Consider the following 19,607-nt stretch of genomic DNA (forward strand, 5'->3'; position numbering starts at 1 on the left):
CACCCTCCAATGGCCGCCACAGCTGGCGCGCTGCGGCCGGCGCACCGTGCTGATCCGATGGCAGGAGCCAGGTGCTTCTACTGGTCTCCCATGGGGTGCAGGGCCCAAACACTTGGGCCATCCTCTACTGCCTTCCCGGGCCCAGCAGAGAGCTGGCCCGGAAGAGGGGCAACTGGGAAAGAATCCGGCGCCCCGACCGGGACTAGAACCCAGTGTGCCGGCGCCGCTAGGTGGAGGATTAGCCTATTGAGCCGCGGCGCCAGCCATCTTTCAGAACCTTATACCTGAAGACTCCTGCACGATCACTCTTTTTCCTTCTTCTTTCTCTCTTTTTTTTTTTTAAGATTTATTATTTATTTGAAAGGCAGAGAGAGAGAGGGAGAGAGATATCTTCCATCTGCAGGTTCACTCCCAAAGCAGCTGCAAGAGCTGGGACTAGACCAAGCCAAAGCCAGGAGCCAGGAGCTTCATCTGGCCCTCCCACATGAGTAGCAGGGGCCCACGCAGTTGAGCCATCATATGCTGGTTTTCCATGTGTATTAGCAGGGAGCTGGATGGGAAGTGGAGCAATCAGGAATCAAACTACTCCCCACATGGAATGCCAGCATTACAAGTGGTGGTAGCTTAACCCACTGTACTACAACACAGAACCTTTCTCCTTCTTAATTTCCTTACACAAACTATCTACCAACTATGTAATCACTTTCATTTCTGTGAAATAGAATACACTAAAGCAACAATCTCTGTATCTATCTGATACATAAGAAGTATTTCATGTACTTTTCTTTCCTTCCTAACCAAGGACAAACCCAAATACCTCCCTCAAAGGGCAAGTCAGTTGAGGTATTGAATCTCCTATGAAGGTACTCACAAATCATTACATTTTACTCCCTTATTTGGCATTTTCAATAAAACAATATTATTTTTGCTTTATTATTAAAAAAATAGATCCTGGCCGGTGCCGCGGCTCACTTAGCTAATCTTCCACCTGCGGCGCCGGCACACCGGGTTCTAGTCCTGGTTGGGGCGCCAGATTCTGTCCTGGTTGCTCCTCTTCCAGGCCAGCTCTCTGCTGTGGCCCGGGAGTACAGTGGAGGATGGCCCAAGTGCTTGGGCCCTGCACCCCATGGGAGACCAGAAGAAAGCACATGACTCCTGGCTTTGGATCGACACAGTGCGCCGGTCATAGCAGCCACTTGGGAGGTGAATCAACGAAAAAGGAAGACCTTTCTCTCTGTCTCACTCTCTCTCTCTCACTAACTCTGCCTGTCAAAAAAAAAAAAAAAAATTAGATCCCAACTTTTCTTCCCTGCTCATCCTAGTCACTTTTTGTTGAAATTCCAAATTTTTAACTATTACAGTGTCTTTTACAACTTAGATATGCTAAGCTAAAATACTTCAAAAAACATACTCCATAAATAGACATCCTTTGTGAAAATTTTTTTGTTAAAATTATTCCTACCTTCACCTAAACCTTATTCAGTCACATTTTCACTTAACATGTTTTTTGCTCTTCTAACAGTTACTGTAAATGTGCTCCTCCCTCCCTTTCAAAAATGTGAAATCCTGTCAGAAAAAGCAGATTTTAGAAAATGAAACAACTACAGTATTATTGCAACATGCTAGAACACAACTGTGAGAGAAAATTTTACAGAAAGTGGTATCTTGTTACTTCAGTTTGCAACTCTCATCTCTTTCCCAACGATTTTTAAAGCCAGAACAGTCTGTACGCTTCTCACAATATCAGTGTTTTCACTGAATTTTCTCCTATTCTTCAGATTCTATTCTGAAAGTGACAAAACATGAATGGGAAAAATACCAAAGCCTGATTTTTTTCAGATAACTACTACTTGAAGAATAGTTGGGAAAAATTCTTCACTTTCAGCTGCTTTTGTCTCAAGAAGACTTGGCTTTTTACCCTAATCAAATGCTACGGGAGAACAGTTAAATGAACCCTTTGGTTTGTAACTCTCTTTATCCTCAAATGCTAGTCTATTCCTGAGGATTTTTTAATCTTTAATCTGACAATACAACAAGACCCAGTTAAAGCAGCAGGAGGATTTCCTAACACAAAGTTGCAAAACCTAAATTCTGATAAAGATTGCTTGCAAACTCGATAGAATGAATAATGAGATTCTTAGTAGACTGTTGTTCTTCCACAAGAGAAAAACAGGTTTTAAAACTCTTAGCCAGACTCTGGTTACCTTAAGAAGACACTGTATTCAGGATAGAAGACACTTGTGTACTGGACCCACGCACCAACCTCCTCTTCAGTTTCCCGTTTTTCAAAAGCTTCTGTTTTTGAAAACAGATTAAATGACTCAAATCTTCTTACAGATATGTGTCGCAGACAACCATCCAGGTGTTTCTGCCTCAGAACCTTTGGAGTAAAACCAAATATTGTGGTCATATTATATAAATACAAGTTGACTGTTCAAAATGTAAGTGATAAAAGGACTCTCATTTTTATCATTTAAAATAACAATCATTTAGCCCAACCTACTGAACACAACTCAAAAACAATGGACAAAATAGGGCCGGCGCCGTGGCTCAATAGGCTAATCCTCCACCTTGCGGCGCCGGCACACCGGGTTCTAGTCCCGGTTGGGGCGCCGGATTCTGTCCCGGTTGCCCCTCTTCCAGGCCAGCTCTCTGCTATGGCCAGGGAGTGCAGTGGAGGATGGCCCAGGTGCTTGGGCCCTGCACCCCATGGGAGACCAGGAAAAGCACCTGGCTCCTGGCTCCTGCCAGGATCAGCGCGGTGCGCCGGCTGCAGCGGCGGCCATTGGAGGGTGAACCAACGGCAAAAGGAAGACCTTTCTCTCTCTGTCTCTCTCTCTCACTGTCCACTCTGCCTGTCAAAAAAAAAAAAAAAAAAAAAAAAAAAAAAAAAAAAAAAAAACAATGGACAAAATATTTTAAAACATCACTTGAAGGCAACAAAGAGTAAAAAATATAGTGAAGATTTACCAGTCTATAGTACAAAAAAGGAGATAAAACTACAGAGGTAAGCCTGGCTTTTCAAACAACTTTCTCCTGGGGACATCTGTCAATCCCAAAAGAAAAAAGTGAGAACATAAGCAGTACCTTTAATAGCCCATGGACCTAGGGAGTAAAATTTAAATTTTAAAGCTTACCTATTCAGGTGCAGGTAAGGTCAGTAACAAACCCAGGCAGGAGCAAGTTTCTTATTAAGTTTGGGCTCTGTGTGTGTGTGTATACCCATGTGTGCTACTTAAGATAAATCAAATATATAATTATGCTGGTGTCACTGACAGCCAAATTTATAAGTTTGAGAATAAGGAGATACAGATGTTATGCCTAATGAGATTTAGCAAAAACTCAGTAGCTCTAAATGTAAATGGAAGTGTAATACAAACTAGTGATATATATCATTTTTCTTTTAAGATTTATTTATTTGAAAGACAGAGTTACATAGAGTGGAAGAGCCAGAGAGAGAGAGAGAGAGAGAGAGAGAGAGAGAGAGAGGTCTTCCATCCACTGGTTCACTCCCCAAATGGCCGCAACAGCTAGAGCTGAGCTGATCCGAAGCCAGGAGCCAGGAGCTTCTTCCCAGTCTCCCACATGGGTGCAGGGGTCCATGGATTTAGAGCATCTTCCACTGCTTTCCCAGGCCATAGTGGAGAGCTGGATCTGAAGTGGAGCAGCCAGGACTCAAACCGGCGCCCATATGGGATGCCGGCACTGCAGGTGGCAGCTTTACCTACTATGCCACAGCATCAGCCCGGATATATTTCATTTCTCAAAACTATCCATCTGACCACTAAAAAGGGCTAGAAATGATGACCAAAATCCATGGGCACACCTAGTGAGCACAGTGTTATCTATAAACACCATTTCCTATTAAAATAAAGTAAGGCTCTTGGAAAAAATGGTAAGAATTGTACAAAAGAGACTGAAGCACCCTGTACAGAAGAAAATAAGAAACCTAAAAAATTATGGGTTATGTCAAAAGGATTCCAGAGAGGATCTGAATAGGGTTCAGTGGCCAAAGACAAGACAGTTTGAGAACTGATCAAGATAACAAATGAAATAGAATCAAAATATATTATTAGTTCATGATGGCACTTTTAATGCTACATAATGCCCATTCAAGAATTCTAGAAAAGATATTTTTGAAACTAATAAGGAAAAATAACCAAATATTTGTCTTTCCTACATGATCTATAACTGAAGATATCCAAATAGAAAATGAGAGAAGTTTTTCTATATTGTATAACAGTATCCCAAATAAAACAGGAAGAATTAGAGTACTACCATTTTCCAACACCCTCAATTCATGAACTTAGGCAATTATCATTAAAAAAGAGAAGTAACCAGACATCAATGCAATTATTCACAAAAAAAAAACCACTATGTTGATAATTTAACAAAACAAAAACATCAGATCTGAATCTGATCACACCTCCATATCTACTAACTTGTAGAAAATGGGAAATACAAGGGATAGAGGAACATACTAAATGTCACCATCAAGGTACAATTAGCCAAAGTTCAAATCACAGCAATCTCTACAGATAAATTAACTCTATTAAAGTTGTTTCAGCCCAAAGTAGCTACAGTGGTTTATATTATCTAAAAAGGAAAGCTTATTCCAAAAATGCCATAATTCTCATGAGTAGAGGGCAAACCAAGATAAGATCCAAGAAAGAAAACACATCAGTATGAACATATCTTGAAGGGAAAATATCTGTCAAAATTTATATTATACAGAAGGTTGACTTCTTAAATAATGGATCAGAAAAGGTAGCCTATCTGTAATAGGTTAAAAAAAAAAAAGAGGGGAATAAACTGTTTTATAAAACTTTCCCAAAAATAGGGTCTTATTATTATCTGTCAGCTATGGCCATGAGGGAAAAAGATAAACTCAGCAGAGCTACTAGTCAGAAAACAAAACAAAGTGAATGAATTTTTAAAAATATAAAATAAAGGGGCTGGCACTGTGGCGCACTAGGTTAATCCTCCGCCTGTGTCACCAACATCCCATATGGATGCCGGTTCTAGTCTTGGTTGCTTCACTTCTAATCCAGCTCTCTGCAGTGGCTTGGGATAGCAGTGCAAGATGGCCCAATTGCTTGGGCCCCTGCACCTGCGTGGGAGACAGGGAAGAAGCTCCTGGCTTCGGATCGGCACAGCTCCAGCCATAGTGGCCATCTGGGAAGCGAACCAGCAGATGGAAGACTTTTTTTCTCTGTCTCTCCCTCTCTCTGTGACTCTACCTCTTAAATAAATAAATAAAATCTTAAATATATATATATATATAATAAAAACATTATAAGTTGTCTTGGATCTTGTCCAATTAAAGCCCAAAAAGCAAACTTCTTTTTATAACAAATTAGTCTGATGTCAAGGTAATGGGACCATAAATCAGTAGCTTAAAAAACCACATGTATAATATTGGAAAGAGCTTCTGCAGTTTAGTAAATCTCAGGATTTACAATATGACCAAAGTGATACTCAAGGAAAACAACATGCAACATGAGGGCACATACACTAATTTATGGAAAATAAGTTAAAATATAAGCTTGTTATTTAAAAAATTTATGTATTTGAAATACATAATGACAATACAAAACAAAATGACAGAGTGGGAGGGAGAAACAGAGAGAGATATCTTCCATCGACTGGTACACTCCCCAGATGGCTGGGACAACCAGGGCTGAGCCAAGCTGAAGCCAGGAGCTTCATTAAGGTCTCCCACGTGGGTGTCAGTGGCCCAAGCACTTGAGCCATCTTGCATGGCTCTTTCCAGGCCATTAGCAGGGAGCTGAATCAGAAGTGGAGCAGCCAGGACATAACTGGTGCCTATATCAGATGCTGGCATTGCAGAAGCAGATTTATCCACTATGCCACAACACCCACCCCAAAATCTAAGCTTGCTTTGGTATAAAAACTATTTTAAATGTATGTATAGTTTTTTCATAATGCACATTTTTCATGAACTTTTTGACAACCCCTTGTTTACATGGATTTCAAAAAATTTCTGCGGGTCCAGCGCTGTGTCACAGTGGGTGTGCCAGCATCCCATATGGGTGCCGGTTTGAGTCCCAACTGCTCCACTTTCTGATCCAGCTCCCTGCTAATGTGCCTGAGAAAGCCGTAGAGGATGGCCCAAGTACTTGGGTCCCTGCACATGGGAGACACAGAAGAAGCTCCTGGCTTCTGGTTTAGGACAGGCCCAGCTCCAGTAAGCATCTGGGGAGTGAACTAGAGGACAGAGGATCTCTCGCTCTCTCTCACTCTCTCTCTCTCTTTCTCTCTCTAGCTCTGCCTTTCAAATAAATAAATATTTTATTAAAAAATATTTGTGCCAAAATAAATGGTATTTTTAATTCCATTTTCCACAATTTTTTTTAAAGTATTTTCACATTTAGAATAAATAAAACATTTCTTTGTATAATCCATGTTAGGTAAAGTTAATTAAAATTGGAAAGCAGGCCAAATTTGCTTTTGATGTTCCTTTTTAATTAAAAATATGTGGGGCCAGTGCTGTGGCGTAGCGGGTAAAGCCACTGCCTACACTGCCGACATCCCACATGAGCGCAGGTTCAAGTCCTGGCTATTCCACTTCCAATCCAGCTCGCTGCTGTGGCCTGGGAGAGCAGTAGAAGATGGCTCAAGTCCATGGGCCCCTGCACCCACATGGGAGACCCGGAAGAAGCTCTTGGCTCCGGATTGGCTCAGCCCTGGCCATTGCGACCATCTGGGGAGTGAACCAGCAGATGGAAGATCTCTCCTTCTCTCTGCCTCTCTGTCTCTCTCTGTGTAACTCTGCCTTTCAAATAAATAAATAAATCTTTTTTTTTTTTACAAAAAAAATATGTCATTAAGATGGGCATCCCATATCAGAGTATTGGTTGGAATCCTGGATACTGTGCTTCTGATCCAGATTCTTGCAAATGCTCCCTGGGAGACAGTAGATGATGACTCAAGTGTTTGGGTCCCTACTACCCACATGGGAGATCTAGATGGGAGGTCCAGGCTCCTGGCTTCAACCTTGCCCAGCCCTGGCTGTTGAGGGCATTTGGGGAGGCAAACAGCAGATGAAAGAGTTCTCTGTCAATCTCTCTGCTTTTCAAATAAAATGAAAATAAGTAAAATAATCTTATTTTTAATTGATTTATTTTAATCTATTTCTTTATTATTTAATAAATATAATATTCATTATAATATATGATATAAATCAATATTTATTATATAATGTGTATTTATAATATAAATATATTAATTATAATATTTAATAATTTATATTTTATTTATTTTATTTGAAAAGCAGAGTTACAGAGGCAGAGACAGAATTTCTATCCACTGGTTCACTCCCTGGATGGCCACAATGGCCAGGGCTGGACCAGGCTGAAGCCAGGAGCCTGGGGAACTCCATCTGGTTCTCCCACTTGGGTGGCAGAGGCCTAAGCACTTGGAACATCTTCCACTGCTTTCCCAGGTGTATTAGCCTGGATCTGGATTGGAAGTGGAGCTGCCAAGACTCAAAACAGCATCTATACAGGATGCCAGTATCACAGCGACCACCCACTATGTTACAGCATAAGCCCCAGTAGAAGATCTTTTATTAAAGTTACAGGAGTACCTTTGTAATTCTTTGAGCTCAGTCTCTTCCTCTATAAGATGGAAATTACACTGTACACCATGCAGCTTCAAAATTAATGTCTGATACACAATACCTACAGATGGCCTAAAAGGCTTTCACTAGTGAAAATTAAATAAGACAATATGTGCTATTTGGAAAGTGTCAGCTTAGAGTTGCTACCCAATAGTCAACTCACCTCCAACTAAACAAGGCAATTATCTCCCCTCCTTCCTCTCAAAGTCACTAAAATACCAGTTAAGGAGCAAATATAATAAAAATCAGATGGACAAAGAGACAAAGGGGAAATGATGAATAAGTAATTGGGGAGATGAAAGAAAACTGAATCTAAGCAGTAGGGAAGTCAAGTCCTCCCAAAGATTTATAAACACTTAATTACTAGAGGTGCTGGGTACCCATGAAGGCTATGATGCAGCTGTTGGTGACAGTAAGGCTAAACATAAATGTACTGGTGGAAAATCTTTTAAAAGAGTAGCTAGATGTAGTTGAATAATAGTTTGAGTGCCCCTCAAAGACCCATATATTGAAGTCTTTTTTTTTTTCATGAAATATTTATTTTATTTATTTGAAAGGCAGAGTTACAGAGAAAGAGAGAGGGAGAGATCTATCTGCTGGTTCACTCTCCAAATGGCCACAATGGCTGGGGCTGGGCCAGGCCAATACCAGGAGCCAGGAACTTCATCTGGGTCTCCCACATGGGTGCAGGGGCCCAAGGACTTGGGCTATCTGCCGCTCCTTTCCCAAGCATATTAGCAGGGAGCTTAATCAGGAGTGGACCAGCCAGGAATTGAACCAGTACTCATACAGGATGCTGGCATCACAGGCAGTGTCTTACGTGGCTAATGGATTGATGTACAATGGATTAAAGGTACAGACTTGATACATATGGCATCTAGGAAGCAGGCCAAGTGGGAATTGCTCAGGCCATTGGGGGTGTGCTCCAGGAGGGCAGTCCTCACAACAGAATTGGCTATAAAGGGCAAGTTGGGCCTGGCAGCTCTCTCTGATTCCTGACTCACCATGTAATACTTCCTCTGTACTCATTCTGCCATCCACTGCACTCATTAGACACCAGACAAATGGGCTGCCTGATGTTACACTAAGAAACTACAAAACTGTAAGCTGAAAAAAACTCTTTCCTTCATAAGTAGCTCAAGTATTTTAGTTGCAGTCATGAAAAGCTGACTAAAACACCCTGATTCCACCACATTACCATGCAACTATTCCTCCTACCCACAGAGAAACTCTGAAGGGTAAATTTCTAGAAAAGATGAACCACAGAGGTTCTGGTCAAACACTAAGCATACCCTAGAGAAGTATAAGATGCTCCTCGCTGAGGGGTGGCACTATGGCATAGCAGGTTAAAGCCCCAGCCTGAAGAACCAGCATTCCATACAGGTGCCAGTTTGAGTTCCAGCTGCTCTGCTTCCAATCCAGCTCCCTGCTGGTACACCTGGGAAAGCAGCCGAGGACGGCCCAAGTGCTTGGGCACCTGCACCCCCGTGAGAGACCCAGAGGAAGCTCCTGGTTCCTGCCTTCAGATCAGATCAGCTCCAGCCATTGTGGCCATTTGGGGAGTGAGTCAGCAGATGGAAGACCCCACTCTTCCTGTCTCTACCTCTCTCTGTAACCATGTCTTTCAAATAAATAAAATAAATCGAGGAGAGAAGAGGAGAGGAGAGGAGAAGAGAAGAGAGGAGGAGAGGAAAGAAAAGAGATGCTCCTCTCTGATTAATATCCCTTTCACTCACTTAGTGTCTGGATCTTAGGCAACCAGACTTATATCTGCCAGAGAGGAGTCCGTGGTAATCCTTGCTGAAGATACTGGAACAAGACAAAAACAGATACCGACATTTGGGATCCTCAAACAAAATGGCCAGTTTAGGTGGAAGTTGCCATCCAGTGACTTCAATCAGGATGGTTTGTAACCAGAATGGTGCTTAATTCTGGCATTCAAATGGGAAAATAATTCCCCTCTGAGTGTCAGAGCCCCAAAATAATAAAATAGGGAAGCATGAAAAAGAAGTCTATGGCAACAACAAACTCCAGGTATAGGACTTTCTCCAAAAATTCTAAGAATTAGTTCTGTACAGTCTCTAGATATAGGACAGATCAAAAAAGAATCAAACAAAACCAGAAGGAAAAGCACTTAAGATTCTACATGACTTCAACTATGAAGAGAGGGAATGAAAATGAGAAAAGTCTAACCTCTCTGTCAAATAAAAGGGTTCACCATCCAAGCAAAGACAAAAAAAATCCCAGAAGAATTACCACAAAGAGTCAGAATGATGATAATAGAGTGATGATAATAGCTACTATTTATAGTCAGTCTATGATATGGCAGAATTCTGAGCTAAGCATTATATATATATATACACATATATTATATATGTTCACATTATCTCAAATCTTCAAAGCAAACCTGCAAAATGTGTGTTATTGTTTCCATTTATTAAATGAGTCTTAGGAAGTAGAAAATTGAACAAATTCCTATGGTTTACAGGAGACTTAAACTTACAACACACTTGTTACCAAATGAATTTAAGATGGCTTTAAAACATATACATGAAGGTAACATTCATAAAAAGTGATAAGAAAGAAAAAGGGAAAGCAAAGAGAGCTATAAAATAAAGACAAGAATAAAGTGGAGCTGGCTCTGTGGCATAGTAGGCTAATCCTCTGCCTATGGTGCTAGCATCCCATATGGGTGCTGGTTCATGTCCCTGCTTCTCCTCTTCCAGTACAGCTCTCTGCTAAAGGCCTGGGAAAGCAGAAGATGGCCATGCACCCACATGTATACCCAGAAGAAGCTCCTGGCTTCTGGCTTCAGACTGGCCCAACTCCAGCCATCAAGGTCATTCGGGGGTAAACTCTTTTTCTCTCTTTGTCTCTGTCTGTCTGTCTGTCTCTCTCTGTTTCTGCCTCTCCCTCTCAGTAATTCACCTCTCAAGTAAAATAAGTAAATCTTAAACAAACAAACAAACAAAAAGAATAAAGGTGAAACGAAAGTACACTCTATACAGATTTTTTTTTTTTTTGGACAGGCAGAGTGGACAGTGAGAGAGAGAGAGAGAGAGAAAGGTCTTTCTTTGCTGTTGGTTCACCCTCCAATGGCCGCCGTGGCCGCCGCGGCCGCCGCGGCCAAGCGCTGCAGCCGGCGCACCGCGCTGATCCGATGGCAGGAGCCAGGTACTTATCCTGGTCTGCCATGGGGTGCAGGGCCCAAGCACTTGGGCCATCCTCCACTGCACTCCCTGGCCACAGCAGAGAGCTGGCCTGGAAGAGGGGCAACCAGGACAGAATCTGGCGCCCCGACCGGGACTAGAACCCCGTGTGCCGGCGCCGCAGGCGGAGGATTAGCCTAGTGAGCCACAGAGCCAGCAGATCTTGACATAGAAGATCTATTACTCACAGTAAGTGGTAGGCCTACAATCATATAAGATACAGATGTGGTTGATATCAATGCTCTCTTACCATAGTACCAGAACATTGCTAAGATATATATTTTTAAACTCTGTAATAATGCCTAAAGTGAGTTCAAAACACTAAGATATTCCCCTTATTCAATAATAAATGACTTGAGATAAAGTAATGATATAAAGGTAGAAAAGGAAAGGGGTTAGAAAGCATCCCAGGACAAGCTTTTTAAAAAATATTTACTTACTTACTTATTTATTTATTTATTTATTTGAAAGTCAGAGTTTTGAAGAGAGATGGAAAGAGAGCAAGAATGAACTTCCATCCATTGATTTACTCCCCAAATGGCTGCAATGGCCAGTGCTGGGCCAGGCTGAAGCCAGGAACCAAGAGCTTCTTCCAGGTCTCCCAGGTGGATGGCAGGGGCCCAAGTACTTGGGCCATCTTCTGCTGCATTCCACAAGTCATTAGCAGGGAACTGCATCAGAAGTGGAGCAGCTAGAACACGAACCAGCCCCATATGGCATGCCGGTGTTGCAGGTGGTGGCTTTACCTGCTACTCCACAATGCTGGGCCCAAGGATATAAATCTTACAAATAAAGTTTGGGGTCTGAGGTAGGACCATGAACTCAAGAGAGCACCTAGGGATAGTAGCTTCCTAAAATGACAAAAAACAAGGGATGAAAGAGCAGTGCTGCCTCTTTTCTCCGGCAGGGATTTAAAAGAACCAAGAGAGCAATGAAAAATGGGTAGACAAAGTGAAAAGTAAAAGGCTGCAAGAAAGCTCCATTCGAAAAGGAAGGAAGCAGCACTAACCACCTGCTCAGCCCTTGCTGAAGGAAGCCACACAAGCACTTCTGAGACAGGGGACCAGAGTCTGCTTTCCACTTTCAACAATAGAATCAGAAGGCCCAAAGAGAACACAAAATACAGCAGCAGCTCTCTTAACTGACTTGGGAGTAACAGACATTCTCCACTCCCTCTATTGAAAGTTCAGAATGTACCACGTGAGCTGAAAGATAGCAGCTAATATCTTATTCTTGCCTTTCTCTGTTTGTCAATCGTGCTTCTCCAGAAACTTTTCAATTTTTATTTATCTTTTAAAGATTTATTTATTTCAAAGGTAGAGTCACAAAAAGGGGTGGGGGGGGGGGAGGGAGAGAGACATCTTCCATCCACTGGATTCCTCCCCAAATGACTGCAATGGCCAGGGCTGGAAGACCAAAGCCAGGAACTCCTTCCAGGTCTCCCACATGAGTAGCAGGGCCCAAGCACTTGGGACATCTGCTGCTGCTTTCCCAGCCGCACTAGCAGGATGCTGGATGAAAGTGGAGCAGCTGGGACTCCAATCAGCACTTAAATGGGATGCTGGCAGCTGCATCATCATCACGCCAGCCCCTTTTAAACATTATACCAATAGTTCAAATTCTCATCATGAGAATACTGTCAGTAATTAAGTATTAAAAAAAAAAAACTAATGAGGGGCTGCCAATGTGGCATAGCAGGTAAAGCTGCCACCTGCAGTACCAACGTCCCATATGGGCACTGGTTTGAGATCTGGCTGCTCCACTTCCGATCCAGCTCTCTGTTGTGGCCTGGGATAGAAGTAGAAGACAGCCTAAGTCCTTGGGCCCCTGCATTCATGTGGGAGACCCAGAGGAAGCTCCTGGCTCCTGGCTTCGGATCAGCACAGCTCCGGCTGTTGCAGCCAATTGGGGAGTGAACCAGTGGATGGAAGACCTCTCTCTCTGTCTCTCCTTCTCTCTGTGTAACTCTTTCAAATAAATAAATCTTTAAAAAAAAAACTAATGAAATAATGCTAAAATAGAGTTGTTACTTCCATTTAAACTTAAGTCAAATATTTTGAAAAGATAAAAGAAAGTTTGCTTGATAAAGTACCGTACTTAAAAACTGGTACTTTATGGGGCCAGTGCTGTGGTGTAATAGGTTAAACCTCCACCTGCAGTGCCAGCATCCCATATGACCACCGGTTCATGTCCCAGCTGCTCCTCTTCTGATCCAGCTCTCTGCTATGGCCTTGAAAAGCAGTGGAAGATGGCCCAACTCCTTGGGCCCCCACATCTGCATAGGAGAGCTGGCAGACGCTCCTGGCTCCTGGTTTCAAATGGCCCTACTCCAACCATTGTGGCCATTTGGGGAGTGAACCAACAGATGGAAGACCTTTCTCTCTGCTTCTCCCTCTCTCTATGACTCTACCTCTCAAATAAATAAAATCTTTTTTTTTTTTTTTTTTTTTTTTTTGGACAGGCAGAGTGGACAGTGAGAGAGAGAGACAGAGAGAAAGGTCTTCCTTTGCCGTTGTTTCACCCTCCAATGGCCGCCGCGGCTGGCGCGCTGCGGCTGGCGCACCGCGCTGATCCGATGGCAGGAGCCAGGAGCCAGGTGCTTTTCCTGGTCTCCCATGGGGTGCAGGGCCCAAGCACTTGGGCCATCCTCCACTGCACTCCCTGGCCACAGCAGAGGGCTGGCCTGGAAGAGGGGCAACCGGGACAGAATCCGGCGCCCCAACCGGGACTAGAACCCAGTGTGCCGGCGCCGCAAGGCGGAGGATTAGCCTAGTGAGCCGCGGCGCCGGCCTAAATAAAATCTTTTTAAAAAAATTTTTAAAAATAAAAACTTTAGGTATGGGAAGCCAACTGTAAAAACATAGAGACCCAATTATAAACATCAAAAAGGATTTAGCACTCAGATTGTAATTTCACCATTTTTTTAAGTTTTATTTGTGTATTTATTTATTGAATAGGTAGATTTAGAGAGATAGGAAGAGAGAGATCTCCCAACTAATGGTTCACTCCCCAAAAGGCCATAACAGCCGGGGGTAGGACAGGCCAAAGCCAGGAGCCAGGAGCTCCATCCAAGATTCCCAACCAGGTAGTAAAGGCCTTAGTACTTGCCTTCCCAAGCACACTAGCAGGAAGCCAGATGGCAAGTGGAATAAGCTGGAACTTTAACCAGCACTCTGATATGGGATGCCAGCATCAGAAATGGTGGCTCAGTCTGCTGCACTATAACACAGGCCCCTATAACTTCACTTTAGAATACATTTTTATAATACACCTCTTTAACCAATTTTTTTAACTTTTATTTAGTAAATATAAATTTCCAAAGTTCAGTTTATGGATTACAATGGCTTTTCCCCCCCATAACTTCCCTCCCACCCGCACCCCTCCCATCTCCTGCTCCCTCTCCCATTCCAATCACATCAAGATTCATCTTCAATTATCTTTATATACAGAAGATCCATTTAGTATATATTAAGTAAAGATTTCATCAGTTTGCACCCACACAGAACATAAAGTGTAAAACACTGTTTCAGAACTAGTCATAGCATTAATTCACACTGGACAACACATTAAGGACAGAGATCCTACATGAGGAGTAAGTACACAGTGACTCCTGTCAAGTGATCAATTTCAGTTCACAATTGATCACACTGATAGGTCTAAGACTCAAAGGGATCACACAAACAAGACTAGTGTCTGCTAATACTAACTGATAGAATAAAAAAGGGAGAGAATGATCCAACATGGGAAGTGGGATGCACAGCAGACTCATAGAATGACAGATGTGATGAACCAACAGATGCGCTGTGTTCTTTCTCAATCTTTCTCTCTGCCTCTCAAATTTCTTAAAGATGTAAATTACAAACACAGGAAATACTGAACAGTTAACATAAAGGGCCATGAGACAGCACTGGCACTCTACAGAGTCATGAAAAAAATTATGAGTGTGAAGACAGAAGCAGATGTAATGAAGATGTCCCCCATAAGAAAGAGAGGGAGCCATACATCTCCAGCACTGCTTAGGTTCTCCCCAGTGTTGAGTGCACATGGGGTAAGTTGGGGGCAACACTGTGGCTTAGTAGGTTAAGCCTCTGCCTGTGGCACCAGCATCCCATATGGGCACTAATTTGAGTCCCAGGTGCACCACTTCTGATCCAGCTCCACGCTGGTGGTGTGGGAAAGCAGTGAAAGATGACCCAAGTGCTTGGGCCCTACACCCACGTGGGAGATCCAGAAGAAGCTTCAGATTGGCCCAGCTCCGGCCAACGTGGCCATTTGGGGAGTTAACCAGAGGATGGAAGACTTCTTTCTTTCTCTTTCTCTCTCCCCTCCACCTTCTATAACTCTGCTTCTCAAATAAATAAAAATTAAAAAGAGAATGGGTCATTCATTTTTAGAAATTTATTAATAGCCTGAAAATGTCTAATATTTGTGATAGATTATTATAGATAAATATTCACTTCCTCCTTGCCTCTTTTGCTATGTCCAAGGAAAGTGTATACTTCCCTGCCCTTTAACTTTGGACTTGGCCAAGAATCTTACCTTGACCAAAACGATGTTAGTAAGCATAATGCAAGAGGGACTTAACATGTGTTGCCATGGGGGGCAGATAGTTGGTGCTGTGGTGAAGACACCACTTCAGATGTCTGCAGCTGGTATCAGAGTATCCCAGCTCTGCTTCCAATTCAGCTTCCTAATCTGAGAAGGCAGCAGATAATGGTTTAAGTACTTGGGACTTGTCACCCAAGTAGGAGACACAAACTGAGTTCCTGGTTACTGCCTCCAGCTTGCTCTAACCCTGGTTCTTACAGGCATGTGGAGGGTGAACCAGTCAAAGGAAGACTGGTTGAGCTTGCCCTCTTACATTTCTGCCATCACCATGAGAACATGTCAATCAGTCCAATGATTAGAGGCATGTGGACCAAGCATGCAGCACAGAGCCACTCAGTTGTTCACAGCCTCTGTCAGTACACAACCAGGTGATCCACAGATGCATAAATACATCAAGGCTCATGGTTGTATGTCATTACAATGGGGTGGTTGTTCGTTACTCAGCAATAGCTAACTGATATAATACCCTAAGGACTAGGTCCCATGGGCCACTTAAAAATTATCCCTACTCTCAAGCTGTCCACAAGCAATAGTATTTACTAAAAAGCAATTATCTAGGATCTGTGCTAGTGCAGAGGATGGAGGTTAATGATACATCTTCTTTTCCAAGGGAGAACTCCTATCCTAGTGAAAAAAACACTCTAATCAAATGATCATAAAACAACGTGATAAGGGATTTGCCAGCTGAGGATTTGGGGGTGGCTTTGCAGAAGAGTAGAATGAAATGGGGGTCTGAAGGATGAACAGTCATTCACCAGGTAGAGAAGAAGGCCAGCAGGCACCGGAGGCCAAAATATGAAATGTCAGAATGTGTGGAGTTCAACTGGTACCATAGTTGAAACTCGCCACTTTCTGACTTTGGCAGCAACCCAGAATGAATGCAAGTGCTGATGAGCTCGAGTTTTTACTGTACTAAGAAACAGTGAAGTCGTGTCACTGAGTAGCAAAAGCAGCAGTGTGTATCTCAACACTGACATACAGGCACAGGCTGAACATCCCTTCCCTTTTCTGAAATGCTTGGGACCCGAAGTGTCTCAGCTTTCAGATTGTGGAATATTTGCTTATACCTACTGAGCTATCTTGAGGATGACACCCAAGTCTAACAAGAAATTCATTTCTGTTTTATAAATCACTTATACACATAGCCTGAAGATCACTTTTCACAATACTTTTACTGCACATGCATTTTCACTGTGACCATCACATGTCAGGTGTGGAACGTCCCACTCTGGCCGCATGTCACACTAAGAAGTGTCAGATTTGGGAGCAATTCAGATTTCACATTTCTGGATTAAGGAGGCTCCGTGTGTGTATGACTCACTTTTTAGAAAAAGATTTATTTATTTATTTATTTGAAAGGTAGAACCACAAAGAGGCAGAAGGAGAGAGAGAGAAAGAGAGAGTGAGCGAGCTTCCATCCATCCACTGGTTCACTCCCCAGATGGCTGAAACTGAGGGAGCTGGGCAGATCTGAAGCCAGGAGCCAGGAGCTTCCTCCGGGTCTCCAACAGGTGCAGGAGCCCAAGCACTTGGGCCATCCTCTGGTGCTTTCCCAGGCCATAGCAGAGAGCTGGATTGGAAGTGGAGCAGCTGGGACTTGAACAGGCACTGACTTATGGCATCCGTATGGGATGCCGGCACTGCAGAAGGCGGGTTTAACCGCTAGGCCACAGCGCTGGCCCCGTGCGTGACTAATTTAAGACCCTTCCTTATTCACCAGTCGCTAATTCTATCTTAGAAGATGTTTACTTCACTACAGACAGTTCCAATAACAATGATCTATGAGAGTATTTTATTACCATTTATAACATGAATAGCAAAACCAGATCATTAATACTCGAGAAGACTGTCAATGCACAGTGAAGAAATGATCTTACTGAAGTCTAATGAGTTATGTCCCTATCAACACACAAAGGCCAAAGTATGCAAAAACGCGACAACATCCCCAAATACAAAAAGAAAAAAGCCACCCCCAAAATACAAAAAGTGCGATCTCCAGCAAGGCGGGCCGTAGCTAGGAGATGCTTCTCCAAGTAGTTAAGAAATGGAAAGTGTAGTCTTGAGAAGTTTTCGGCACAAAACCTCAGGCAGAGGCATGACACTGGTGTGTAGAACCAATCAACAGTCTTCACTTCCAGCGCTTTGGAAGGAGCGTTTGCACAAATGAGAATTTCCGTCACATCTGCATAGGGGCGAAGTGACCAGAACTACAGCAGCAACTCTGGAGTACGGGACGATCTCGTCACTAACAAGTAAGACAGCACACCCTGACGAGTATCTTGCTGATCGCTGCAAACGCCAACAGAAACGTCCCCATCCGAGGGAGAGGGGGAGGAGGAAGCCGGCAGCTCGGCCCACTCACTTCACCCACGGAAGACACCCAGGCAACGCGCGTAAGCCGACCGCGCCGATGGCCAAGAGCCGCGGGGCGAGCGGGACCGCCACCAGGGACCAGGCTGGGAGTTCAGAAGCCAGAATCTCAGGGAAGGAGACGGGACAGAAGCAGGATCGAAGCGCTGCCCGCGAAGGGGACTGGCGAGCAAGGCGGAAAGTTCCCCCGGCGCCGGCCAAAGTCCCGACAGGGGTCTTCTACTTCGATCCGAGTTTCCCCGGGGTTCAGCCATGGCTGCTCCCCGAGCCGCCCAACCCCACTGAATTCCTCCTTTTTGGTAAAACCACCACGTGAAGCAAAAGGGCACTTCTCGCGACAAGCGGAGCTGCGCAGGAGAACGCGCAGCGGTCGGTAGCTAGCTGGCCCCGCACCTGTGAGGGGAGTGGCCAGACGCACAGGTGAGGCGAGCGGGCTCTCCCTTACCTGCCGCAGGAGCTTCCACCGGGCAGCTCCGAGGGGCGCCGAGACTGGTGACCCCTGAGCGGCGCCGCCAATGTCCGAGACCCCACCCGTGGCTCGCTCCGTCTCGCCAGCCCCGCTGTCCGTGACACTGGACTCCATCCCACTGGACCCGCCAATACGCGGATGTGCAGCCAACCCAGCTCTCCCCTGTCAGGACCTGCTTACTTCTTCCCTGTCAGGACCTGTGATGGCCGGCCTCTCTTCTGAGGCACTTGCGCGCGCGCCCTCCCCGAATTCCGCATTTCCGGTATTCGTCTCCTTGACAACCAGAGCAGCGCCGGCACGTCATTGCACCATTTTTGCAGGTGGCCATCTTGAGTGAGGGCACGCCAGGTGGTAAGGGAGCTGTGGCCGAGCAAATAGGACGCTGTTTCTCCTTGTTTTCTGCCCTCCTAGTTCGTCTAGAGCTCAGAAGACTAGAAATTCTTTATTACAAGTCTTATATCTTTGAAGATTGCGTAACCTAGGGAGGGAAAATCCGCTCCATGACCACAACAAAAATGGCGAAATCTGCTTAGAGTTCGTGCTAGGTAGGGGTTACGTAAGCCGGCGTGCTGCAAACCAGCACTGGGCTGCTCTGGATAGGTTGTCGCTCTGCAGGCTGCAGCACGCAGACTTCGGCTCGACGGGGCTGTGGGCGCAGCTGTTGCTTTCTGAGAGCTTCAGGTTCTCCGACCTGCCTTCACTCGTTTGTGTCGCGAGCCAGACTGACTTTCAATTTGCGTACGTATTGTGGGGGGGTGCTGTGCTTGGGGGTCTCTTCCCCTTTCATCCAGCTACTCCCGCAACCGATGGGTCCCCGCTTTTTGACGCTTGTCCCTTGACTGCGGGTTCCCTGGTACCACTCCCTCTCGCACTCAGACCTTCTCATTTCTGGGTGCAAGGTTGCCCAGGAAAAACGAATAGGTTCCCTTGGGAACACCCGTTTGTCTGCCCCACCCCCGTCCCTAGCCTTGCCGGGTGGTCTGCGGATGCGTGATGGAGACGCGGGTGGCAGATGTGGTGATCTAGGGCCTTTGCAGACCCCGGTTGTCAGGGGCCCCCTTTGCTTGCTTCTTTCCTGTTTGCTAGCATCGCCTGCTCCGCAGCCCAACTCTCCCGCTGCTTTGCTGCGACACAGAAGACCTAGCGGGGCGAGGGCGTTTTATGGACGACTTGGGTGGTTCAACAGTGTGCAGCTGCCTCGGTGGTTCCTCTCCTAATCATAGTTGCTTACGTGCCGGACACTGTATTGAAGTTTAACATAAGTTATCATTTTATTCTTACAGCCAACAACCCGGGAAGGTAAATGATG

General features: G+C 44.5%; 2 protein-coding genes across 14 annotated transcripts in view; one reads left to right on the top strand and one right to left on the bottom strand.

The window, feature by feature from the left end:
* CAMKMT (calmodulin-lysine N-methyltransferase) overlaps positions 1 to 18,549 on the bottom strand; it is a 469,347-nt gene extending 450,798 nt beyond the window's left edge. For both annotated transcript variants that reach the window (XM_070069190.1, XM_002709891.5), the window contains exons 1-2: positions 18,275 to 18,549; positions 2,205 to 2,380 (exon numbers count right to left, since the gene is read on the bottom strand). In XM_070069190.1, coding sequence (XP_069925291.1) covers positions 2,205 to 2,380; positions 18,275 to 18,412 — 314 coding nt within the window. In that variant the 5' untranslated portion in view covers positions 18,413 to 18,549. The remainder of the gene's footprint in view (positions 1 to 2,204; positions 2,381 to 18,274) is intronic.
* A 59-nt stretch (positions 18,550 to 18,608) lies between these two features.
* The window catches only part of PREPL (prolyl endopeptidase like), a 61,228-nt gene continuing 60,229 nt past the window's right edge, over positions 18,609 to 19,607 (top strand). For 4 of the 12 annotated variants that reach the window (XM_051842954.2, XM_002709895.5, XM_051842955.2 and 1 more), the window contains exon 1: positions 18,609 to 19,036. The gene's annotated coding sequence lies outside the window, so the exon portion shown is untranslated. Of the gene's footprint in view, positions 19,037 to 19,581; positions 19,598 to 19,607 lie in introns of all 12 variants that reach the window. The other 8 variants (XM_070069180.1, XM_051842956.2, XM_070069183.1 and 5 more) reach the window with 6 other exon arrangements.

This window comes from Oryctolagus cuniculus, chromosome 2 (assembly GCF_964237555.1).
Source record: "Oryctolagus cuniculus chromosome 2, mOryCun1.1, whole genome shotgun sequence".
NCBI classification, from domain to species: Eukaryota; Metazoa; Chordata; class Mammalia; order Lagomorpha; family Leporidae; genus Oryctolagus; species Oryctolagus cuniculus.